This window comes from Cardiocondyla obscurior, linkage group LG10 (assembly GCF_019399895.1).
Source record: "Cardiocondyla obscurior isolate alpha-2009 linkage group LG10, Cobs3.1, whole genome shotgun sequence".
NCBI lineage: Eukaryota > Metazoa > Arthropoda > Insecta > Hymenoptera > Formicidae > Cardiocondyla > Cardiocondyla obscurior.
In genome coordinates this window covers 7272211-7283835 of record NC_091873.1, presented here as the reverse complement: position 1 = coordinate 7283835, position 11625 = coordinate 7272211, and the positions used below count along the sequence as shown (strand labels likewise).

The following is an 11625-nucleotide window of genomic DNA, read 5'->3' as shown; positions in this document are numbered from 1 at the left end:
TCTCGTTTCTCATCGCGCTGCGAATTTTATTGGTGCGTGCCGTTAGAATGGTCTGCATTAGGGCTGCGTTCAGAAAATAATCCGAGTTACGTTCTTATGACACTATTTGAAATAAGTTTCGGAACACAGCCGAAGTATCAAGGCGCGAGTGGTGCCACGAATTGAACGCGGAACGTACTAACGCGGCAATACTCCGGATAATGGTGCGCGACGTCGTTGCGTGTGGTGTGCGGAGATTGCAGAGCGGTAAGAGCGACGGCGTGTCCGAAATAAGATTGCGTGCGTCCGTCGCGTCAACGGCGGTGACATCGGTGTCGCGCGGTCTCGCGGAGGGCGTGATGCCGCGATAACGCGGCCTGGCCGAGCCTTGTTTCGCGCGATGACGTGTTCCCGCGCGCGGCCGTACGTATCTCGTCACGCCGCAGGGCCCGTTGAAGGCTGAAACTCCGAAGGGAGAAGAAGGGCCGCTTGCCGGAGGAGGGGTGCTGCGATGCCGCTGCGCGGCCGCGTCGACACGAGGGTTAACGCGCTGTTGATGAGGACCGCGATTGGTAATCACGCACTTTTACGCACGCCGTCGACCCGGTGAACAGACATGGGCAAGCAAAACGGCTTGTGCTGGTGGTGCGTCAAGGCCGTCAAGTGGTTACCGGTGATCTTCATCCTGACGATCGTCGCGTGGTCCTATTACGCCTACGTCGTGCAGTTGTGCTATTGTGAGTACGCTTTTGGTATTCTACCTCCCTTCCCTCTCCACCGAATTATTTCCCGAGCCCTCCGATTTTTCCCCTGCGCCGGATTGACGTACTTGCTCGCTTCACCTCGCGTCGCAAAATACGCGCGCGCTTTCCGCGTATTGTGCCCACGCTTTTCCTTTTCTCTCGCGAGTGACGTAACTGGAACAATCGGAGCTTTTTTTATCTCGATAGCGCTACAGGCCGTGGTCTCCGAGAGAATTATGTTACTTCGCGATATTTCTTTATATAATCTGCACGATAAGCGGACGTGAAGTTAATAGTACTTGATATTTACGTTCATATATTTAACGTATGTATATGTATTACTTATAAATCTCTATACGTGAAAAGCCATTTTGCAACCACATTATAGATATATATGTGTGTATACTTAGATCTGTGGCATAGATGCAAAACAAATTTGTTTAAATGCAGTATATTACATTATGATATATTTGTTTCAGATACAATAGATAATTATGTTCAAAAAGGTTTGTATTGCACATTATTTATATACTAATTTTCTTACAACATTTTATTTAATTTTATTTTTATTATAAATTTTGCAATCAAGAACTTGGTGTCATTTAAGTTTGCATGCATTTTCAAAGACTTTGTTCTAATTCTGGAAAGCAGTTTACATCACACATACATGTATAACACTTTTATTATCTGTGTATGTTAATAGCTTTCTACCTGCTTTTCTTCCACATCCTGATTCTGATGTTTTTATGGTCATATTGGCAGACAGTGTATACAAATTTGATGCCAGTCCCAGATAAGGTAAACTGTTTTATATAATTATAAATATTTGATAATATGTTATAATAAAATTCAAATAATTATATATTTTATAATATTTTACATTTTTTTTTATAAATTTTTAGTTTAAAATACCTGATGTTGAAATGGAGAAACTGCAACAGGCTGAAACAGAGGAAATTCAGAGACAAATTTTAGAAAGATTTGCACAAGACCTTCCAGTTACTAATCGCACTATAAAAGGAGGTAATAATGTGTTATTAAAAATGGTATAATTTGTTGTTAAAAAATTATCTTAAAAATATGAATTGTTAAAAAAAATGTTACTTACTTATGTCAATAATATTTTTTTTTTTTAGCTATGCGATTTTGTGAGAAGTGTCAATTAATAAAGCCTGATAGGGCACACCATTGTAGTGTATGTGGCACTTGTGTTTTGAAAATGGATCACCATTGTCCATGGGTGAACAATTGTGTAGGCTTCCACAATTACAAATTTTTCATGCTCTTTCTGGCGTATGGACTTCTTTACTGTATGTTTATTACCGCCACATCTTTGCAATACTTTATACAATTTTGGAAAGTGAGTACAATATTTTCTTTTATAATAAATTTATATGTGATTTTTTTAGATTACGCTAAAATGTGATATGTTAATAAAGTTACCTTGTAATTAATATAAATTTTTCTGTTTTACAGGGCGAATTAGACGGAATTGGTAGATTTCATTTGCTATTTCTTTTTTTTGTTGCGCTAATGTTTGCGGTCAGTCTTACTTCCCTTTTCTGCTACCACTGCTATCTCGTTGTGCATAATAGATCGACACTAGGTAATTGTTGAATAATTTTTTTTATTAATGTAATATTTGTTTGTAATGTTGAATCCACACCGTGTAACTTTATTTATAGAGGCCTTTAGAGCACCTATGTTTCGAACCGGAAAGGACAAGGACGGATTTAGTCTGGGAAAATACAATAATTTTCAGGAAGTATTTGGTGACAATCCACGACTTTGGGGTCTACCCATATTTAGCAGGTACGTCCGTTTTAATCGTCTAATACTTTATATATACGCGATATAGTTAATAATTTACAAAGTGGGAACCATTTGCACAATATATGATAACTGAAATATTATATTAATTTGTATGCTTCTAGTATACCGTCTAACATAATCTTTACCATAAAAAAACAACTATACGTTTGGCATACTTAAACGAAATTTCACTTACGGTAACATAAATACTGCTTTGAATATAAAGTGTGAGCAATTCTGATTTTTTTAAAGTTTATTTTTCTTCAAAAGAAGCAAAATAATCGCATGTTTTATGTGATACAATTAAAAAAAATTTTTGATTAGTATTTTTCTATATTTATCTATTTTCATTAATAATTATATGGAGAATGTTCCGATTATGTGTTTTAAAATATATGTATATTTCTCGGATATTTTTTTTTTTTTTCTTTTTGTATGAAGAGTTTTAAAGAATTTAATTTATTACTGTGATAAAATACATATATGTGTTAAAATTACTTCTTTATATTTCTATGTTATAATAATTACACAACCAGAAACTTATTCTATTCGTTGTATTTTATGAACCAGAGCAGGATGCAGATAGATTGTTATATTAATGGCAATTTCTTGTTTTCTATCTTTACCTTGTACATAAAATCCTTTTTTTAAAATATTTTTTTAGTTTTTTTAAGGGGAAAAAAAACTTTTATTTGGTGCACTGTTAGTTAGTATGCAACTCCTGCACTTTCAAATTATTCTTATCAGCACTATATTTATTTGCACTTTTACGACTGATAAAAGAAAAAAAAATAGCAGATTCAGTATTTTTAAATTGGAGTGATTGCATTGGATGTGTTTTAGTCTGGGAAATGGTGTCGTCTATCCAGTAAGATCGCAACACCAGGGCACACCCAATACTTATGATTCTATGGGCAGTACTCAGAACAGGTCAGCATTACAAAAATTTTAAATCAAATGCAATATTAATTATCCTAATTCTTTACTGTGGAACTCTGATAAAGATATCTTAACGGTTATAAAATTGACGTATATACAAAAAATGTTAATTAATTTTGAAGAAAAAAAACTAAGAAAAAATCCTTCCAATAGCTTTCTCTTAATCTTATTTTATTATATTTTATTTTTTATCCATTTAAATTATTGTCATATATCTTACGAGTTTACTAACATATAATTTTTATTTTTTAATTTTTTTAGAGTTCCAGAGTAATGATAAAAGACCTTTAAGTGCTTTCAGGCTGCATGAAACGCATTTGTATCTTTTTTGTTTAACGCTGACTAATTCTATAGCTATTACTACTCCCCAATTGTTTCTAAATATAACTCGAGCTTTTCTATACAATTTGTCTGCAAGGTTTATGAAATCAAATCTTTATTCTGCTTCTGAGAAAATATTTTTTATAACTACATATATATTTCATAGCATTGACACAGTTCGCACCTTCGCAAATGTTTTATTTTTCGTAAATTTTAATTTCTTTTTATTGAAATATATTTTAAAGGAAAAGTGATAAAGGTACATTATTCCTAGAAACAAAGAAATAAATAATTTCTTTAAATATTTGTAAGAAATGCCTACAAAATTATATTAATCGTATATAAATAAAAATTTATCTGTTACGGATGTTTAAGTTATGCAACTGAAATATGTTACTGACAAAATATAACAATAATACATTTTTAAATGTACTTGTATATTAAATTTAAAAGATTGATTTTTATGGTAAAGTTGCATGTCTTGCAAATTTTATTTTTTTTATTACGTAAAAAATTTTAGAAATCTAACTCGCGTAATAATTATAATTATGACGTGAAGTATTGTGCATCTGGTTCTTATAAAGCAGTACTTGTGTAGTATAAAAATGGTGTAACTATGTGTAATTACAATTCTTCTCATAGGCGAAGTTGTTTTTTTTTTTCTTTTATTATTCTATAATTGTTTTTGATGTTCATGGATTCGCTTACACTTACACAAATAAATTTAAATTTAAAAAACTAAAAAAGAAAATTGGAAAAAAATGGTGAGATATAGTTACGCCATAAGGGTTGTAGACGTGGGATTGACATCGAGTAGAAGGTAGGGTATGGCTTACAGTTTTGGAGACGGGGTAAACTTTCCCGAGCGGCTGTGCAATGAAGATACTCATACTCTGTTGGGCCCCGGCACCCAACAATGGGGTGATGATACCGAATTTGACTCCCCATCTCCCTACATAAATCAGGTACTTTATAGGCTTGACTCTTAGATCAAGACAATAAATAATCTCGTTCAAATTGATCAAAATGCCATTTTACATATAGTAATCATTCCTTAAAAACTTGTAAAGATATTTGTTATTATTTAATAATTTACATGTAGCTGTACATATAAGATTCAAATATACTGACAATGAGACAACATTTCTCATAATTTAGGATTAATTTTTAATTAATTAAAAAATTATTAATCTGGAAAATTAAATTTTTTATATACATATAAATTAATAAACTAAAAACAGATAATTTCTTTTATTAATTTATTGTATATAAAAAAGAAAATAAATATATTTTAATTTAAAACTTAGTTAATTTAGGAATATATAATGTTTCAAAATTAAAAAGTTGTAATGTATAATAATTTCTTAATAATCTTTACGAAGAAAATTAATTGCAATAAGATTAATCAGAATATTAAAATCAAGTTCGTGTATTGTTTGTTCGGAGGACTTGACGTATATTCGATGAATGTATTATAAATTAATGTGTCTGGACAACAATTTGATTGTTGTAAAATAGAATTCGTATTATTGTATTAGTAAAAAGTATATGTTACTGTTATGCATTATATAACGAAATGGTACGTGCATTCCAATAGTTAATTCAAGCATTCTTACGTTGTGATCCAAATTACGGACATTTGTATGTAGGATAAAGCAGAAAATATATATTCAATCTGTAAAAAGATAGTTCCTTTATAAAAATAAATCTTTATAATTATTCTTTATATTATTCCACATTTATGAGAAGTTCCTGTCCTGTGTTTAAGTACTCGTCAACAAACGAATATAAAATATAAAAATGTAATTTGCTGCTTAGTTATTCACAGACATATATTCTGATTAAATTACATGTTACTTTCTCACATTCAACATATACATTTTATTGAGTTTTCTCATATAAATAGGATCACAAAATACATCATGCCTTTCAAGATAAGAGTAAGTTTACGATTTTATCACTAATAAACACTAAATGGGATTTTTTTTTTGCGGAGTGCTCCTGCTTTCACATCAAACTAATAATTCCAAAACTGATACCATTTTTCGTTTTCGATTTTCCTTTGAATAATTAATTAAATTAAATTGACAAGTACAGTCGGTTTGAAATAGTTTATATTACTAATTTATTATGCCAAAGTTTTATTATTTTAAAATATATTTAGAAATATAAAAATTAAAAGCAGTACGTATCTATTTTTTTTTTAGATTTTATATAATTTTATATTGTATGTTTTATACGTTTCAAGTTAAAATTAAATATGTATTATAAATCGTTATTTAAATATACATATACATATATAGGTATTATTGGTAGACAAATATAATGTAATAACCTTTCTTTAGTATAATTCATCCTACTGAATTTTTAATTGATCACAGGTCCACCATTGATCAAATGACATTGGTACAAGAAGCTACAATTTTGGCTCTTGGCGCTGGGTAATATTGTCTGTAGTTTTGATTAAAGGCATTACAACTAATCTCACGCTCGCATGAATATGTACAATTTAATCAAAATTTGGATATTTCTTTATTTTTTTTTTTTTTCTTAATTCTATAATCCTAAACTTCTACTTCCATCTCTAACATATTTTCACCTGGGTGATGAATGCAAATTAACACCGCTTACAGTTTTATGATGATTGTCTACATAACAACATAAGTCTGAAAGCTATATAAAGCATTTAATTTTCGTTTTTCTGTGCAACGTGTGATTAACAGCTTTTATATACGTTGTATTTTATTCGTGACGATAGATAAGACCTTTGTATTTTGTATATCGTTATCAAAATTCTGGAAATAATTATTTTGTTATATATTTTAATATATTTAAAATATTTTACAGCACTGCTGTGATAGGTCCTTCAGTTGATGTCGACCAACCATTGATGAATATCACAGAATCTGTTTGAGTAACACCGGAAAAAGAAAAAAAAATCTACGCCCTCATGCAACTCTAATTTTGCTTTATGGAATTTGGACTGTGTAATCCAGAATAATTTATATTTAATGCTTTCTTACGTTTTGATTCACGGCGTTCTGCGTTTAAGATTTTATAGACACCGATGCAAAAAGAAATTCACACTGAATTGTTATTGCAGTCAACGCGTCTCTAATGTTGCGAATTATCCCGCAAGATATTTTGAATATTGACTGTATTATATATATTATAATATGTACATAAATTCGTTGTTAAAAGTATTGTTATGATTACCGTAATTTTAATCGTAATGTATCACATATGATTAAATTACCTTGTAGCGTAATGTATAACGTTGAAGTCTCGACAAAAAAATGATTGAGTGTGTAGACTACAAATTGTACCTTACTTAATTGCAACATAAAATTATGTTCACATATTAATTTTTAAAGAATATTATTTTTACAATTATTCAAAAAGATAGAAAATATAAATTAGACGATTGATTGCATAGTTCGTTATACATTATATGAGTTTTAAGCACGAGATTGTGTATATACTTATACTGGACTGCCATATTTGCTTTCGTATGTTACACAAGGAAATATTCATGTCTACACTTGTGGAAAACATGTTAGATATGTATAAGTAATCAATTTTACGTTATTTAACCATTATTGAAAGCTAAGTTACATAAATTTACATGCAAATTTTATAACAATATTATATACTTAGGTATGTTAAATATATATTTCTTACATACTTCTATATTAAATGTACATGTCAGAAACGGCGTTCATAACTGCCTTTCGGTGTACAGTTTATGCTAATTGAATGAAAATCATTTACTAATTATTGATAATTAAAAATGTTTATGTTAATATGAAATTATAACGTTTATTTTTTATTTTACTAGAATAAACCATTCGCACGCTTCGCGTGTGCTATTTTTTAAAAGGTCCTAATTTGTGCGCATTATTATAATTGGGGATATTATATAATTTTTATCTATCTATATGATGATGACAATTGAGAGACCATAATCTATGTTCGATGGAGTGTTGCCAGTTCAAGAAATGCAATTATAAATTATGAAAGAAGAATGGTGCAACTTACCAATTTGCATGAGCTGCAGCGGAGTTGAAGAATGCTGCTGGTGACTGTAACATAAAGAAAAATATTAATGTAGACATGCTAGTTGGTTCATAAGTTTAAAAAAAAAAAGTAAAAGTATTTTTGTTTTTAATTTAATTTTAAAAAATGTATATTCACCTAAGAGTTGCTCCGCTGATGCAGGATGCCCCCCGGGCCTGCTCCTCCACTCAGATGGGACGTGACGAGCCATCTTTTCGCGCACAGGAAACTCGCGAACGCGACCGTGATTTTACATTCGCGAATTTATTAATCACTTGCGCACGTTATTTTTCGACACTGCTGTAAAGAGAAAATCCTGAAAACAAGTTACTGGCTTACCCAATCTGCATACAGCGGAGTTGAAGAATGCTGCCGATGGCTGTAACATAAAAAGGAAAATATTAATGTAGACATGATAGTTGGTTTATAAGTTTAACAAAAAAAAAAAAAAAAGGAAAAGTATTTTTTTTTAAATTTAATTTAAAAAACGTATATTCACCTAAGAGTTGCTCCGCCGATGCAGGATGCCTCCTAGGCCTGCTCATCCTCTCGGATGGGACGTGACGAGTTATCCTTCCGCGCACTGGAAACTCGCGAAAGCACTCCCGTAAAAAAAATATACGTAAGAAAACGTCCGCATACTTTTCGGCACTCCCGGAACGCCCGACGAACCGGCTGCGGTTCGTATATTTATTAATATCGGCGAGCGGCACTTTTTTTTTTTCACTGCACTACAGCGGAGGTCCTCTTGATCTGTAACAGAAAATATAAAAAATTATGTTGCAGATATTAAATTTAATTAAATAAAAAAGATTTAGAAACGTTTTCAAAAATCTGAAGACTTAATTCGGAACAAAAATTGATAATTACCCTGGGGTTGCTCCGCTGGTGCAGGATACCCTTCCTGGGCCTCCTCCTCCACTCAGATGGGATGTGGTCCAGTCGTCCTTTCGCGCACTGGATACTCGCGGGATTGTCTATTTTTTGAGCCTCCGGTCGACTCTTGTCGGCGGAACGAACGACACCGAAAACGTCTCTAAGCGGCGAATGAGACGAGTCGCGATATGAAATGTTCCCCGCGCACTGAACACTTGCGGGATAGTCTAGCTTTTGAGCCTCCGGTCGACTCTTGTCGGCGGAACGAACGACACCGAAAACGTCCTCTAAGCGGCGAATGAGACTAGTCGCGATACGAAGTGTTCCCCGCACTCTGTACACTCGCGAGATAGTCCACGACACTCCCGACCGTCTCATATCCTCGATTTTGACACGAGAAACGGACTACGACGCACGGATGCCTCGACATTTTCGTTCGAACTTAAACAGCGTGATCGTCCTGTCCTCTAGTAGTACGCAGTAGCACGAGTCACATAGTCTGTTACCAACTCACGATCAGGCGATCGATGGAGTACTGTGATTGGTCGGCTCGTAGTCTCTCTAGCGCATGTGATTGGTCGGTGCGCTAGGGAGATTACGCGCAGACCAATCATAGCGCTTTAGGGATAATAACTAGAACGATACCATCGCGCGCTATTTCAGAAACTTTACGACTGAAATTCTTTGTCTTGACACATATTTTATATATATTGGAATTCAGGATTAAATATGTTATAGTTGATTTTATTGTGTATCACGTTTATTAATATTTATTTATGTGATGCACATAAGTAACATACTAAGTATTAAAATTACGAATTTGATTAAGGTTGCAAATAGCATTTTTACTGAACGCATCAATTGTTCAGTTGAATAACGTAGAGGACAGCGAACATTTTCTTCGGAAATGTAAAAAAATGTCGGATAAAAAAGATGAAGAGAAGAATGAGGACGACGAACGTATTGAATTTCTCTCTAATTATTTGACGCTTTCAAGAAAAATTAAGTCTGACAAGTGGATAAAGATGTTAACAAATGAGGAATACAAAGTATAATAATATTTTTTTAATCTTAATCTTAATTAAAATAATAATTATATATAATTTATTTTTAGGCTGGTGTTACATTCGCCAGACAGATGACATTGTCGGATGTATGTAATACCAGCCTTATATTTTTTCGGAATAAATGAATTGTTTCGCTAATATTTCTTTTTATTTGTATCTTTGAAAATTTTAGGAGATAATTATTAAATTCTTTGATACGCCATCAGAAATAATTCTAACAATACAATTAAATTCACTCGGTATATTAGTACCATTTCTCAAGATACCACCAACAGGTCAAGCAAAAGCATCTTATTTTATTAAAAAAATACCTGTTGAGATCACAAAAGAAAATTACAGAGACATCATTATACTTGGTGACATGGCTTTGAAACCTATTGAGGAACTGTCTGTCTTAATTGAGGAGGTAACATAATTACACATCTGAATTAAATATTTCTATTCATAAAGAGCAATTAATTTTTACATGAACATTCTATACTTAGGCTTATATACCAATATTATCAAACCCAAAAAATCACAAGGGATGGCCTTCTGTTATTAGTGAAGATGTAAAGAAGCACATTTACAATTTTGGCAATGCAATATGCCAGGTAAAAAATGTTACTTTAATTTTTGATACACAGAATACAATACTTATTATTTTTATCTTTTATTATAATATATTTTATCTTTAAATTATTACAGTACAAGCTGTATGTGCACATTAATTTTTAAAATAAAATGAATATTTTTATCAACTGTTGAGAATATTAATATCTATATTACTTTCAGATTAAAGGAAATATGATGGGACAAACCTTACTTCCAATGCCAATGGGTATTGAGCATATATTTGAGGCAGAATTGATAGCACAACAGAGTGGTGGTGCAGAAATTGATCTTCTCCTAAAAAACAATATAGAAACTATTATAACAAAATGGTGCTTGCAAATTAATGACACACTAAATGAGGAAAGCCCAAGGAATAATAAGTTGCTACCAAGTGCAGGTATTATAGCATTCAAGTTATAAAACTCGAAATTAATATTTTTTATACAATTGCATTCCTAGTTGTTAAATTGGTTATATATTTTTTTTTATTAAAACAATTTCAAGAAATTAAATTTAAAAATTGAAAAACTGCTTTCAACAATTTTTATCTTTACAGAAATTAATTTTTGGCATCAACGACTTGTAAATGTTGAATCTATTTACAGTCAAATGACGGATCCACGAGTAAAAAAAATTGCATCTATTCTAGAATTAACCAAGAACCTATATTCATTGCGTTTAAAAGCTCTGTTAAAGGACGTTATAGCAGGTTAGATTTTGCTGACATTAATCTATCATCGAACGATATTACTTATGATTATTAATTAATTTTGCGAATTACACATTTTATTTTTTTTCTGTAACATCACTATGTCATTCTAATCATATTCGTATTCTAAAGAAAAAGCAAAATATATTAATTTAATTAATTTACAAAATTTATACAATGCTAAACAAATTTTTTATTTGCATTTTAAGCTGTAATTGAAGCACGCGACATATGCGCTTACTTAAAAGGGTTGGAGTCTTATTTTGAAGATATACAAAGTACTGAATTCAAAGACATACAGCCGAAATTAAAACCACTGCTGCACTGTGTGTGCCTGATATGGTCGAATTCGAAATATTATTGCATTCCAACACGAATTATCACATTATTATCTGAAATATCGAATCTGTTAATTACCGAGGTACGTAAAAGAAATTAATAAAAAACATAAGATACTCAAATAACCAAGACTTGTTAAAATATTGTATTACTAATTAAAAACTTTTTAGGGTACTAAATATTTAGATCA

General features: G+C 31.6%; 2 protein-coding genes and 1 long non-coding RNA gene across 12 annotated transcripts; 2 read left to right on the top strand and 1 right to left on the bottom strand.

The window, feature by feature from the left end:
- Positions 1-187: 187 nt before the first annotated feature.
- On the top strand, positions 188-7604 carry LOC139105963 (palmitoyltransferase ZDHHC2). Of its 10 annotated transcripts, XM_070662349.1 has the most exons (11): positions 189-716; positions 1202-1228; positions 1426-1520; positions 1625-1745; positions 1859-2082; positions 2199-2328; positions 2408-2534; positions 3378-3464; positions 4633-4759; positions 6176-6235; positions 6642-7604. In XM_070662349.1, the coding sequence occupies exons 1-10, from the start codon at positions 596-598 to the stop codon at positions 6185-6187; spliced, it is 1071 nt and encodes a 356-aa protein (XP_070518450.1). In that variant the 5' UTR covers positions 189-595; the 3' UTR covers positions 6188-6235; positions 6642-7604. The 10 variants fall into 10 exon arrangements, with proteins under 10 accessions (XP_070518456.1, XP_070518454.1, XP_070518459.1 ...); XM_070662355.1 differs by lacking the exon at positions 3378-3464 and having other exon boundaries at positions 188-716; XM_070662351.1 differs by lacking the exon at positions 4633-4759.
- Position 7605: 1 nt separating this feature from the next.
- On the bottom strand, positions 7606-8795 carry LOC139105984 (uncharacterized). Its single transcript, XR_011546271.1, has 4 exons — positions 8721-8795; positions 8350-8603; positions 7989-8229; positions 7606-7876 (listed from the first exon to the last, which is right to left on the bottom strand). It is a non-coding gene; the product is annotated as an uncharacterized lncRNA (long non-coding RNA).
- An 848-nt stretch (positions 8796-9643) lies between these two features.
- On the top strand, positions 9644-11621 carry LOC139105964 (dynein beta chain, ciliary-like). The gene is made up of 6 exons (XM_070662359.1): positions 9644-9775; positions 9966-10199; positions 10279-10386; positions 10568-10784; positions 10944-11096; positions 11306-11621. Exons 1-6 carry the CDS (start codon positions 9644-9646, stop codon positions 11533-11535), a joined length of 1074 nt encoding a protein of 357 aa, XP_070518460.1. The 3' UTR covers positions 11536-11621.
- The last annotated feature ends 4 nt before the right edge of the window (positions 11622-11625 follow it).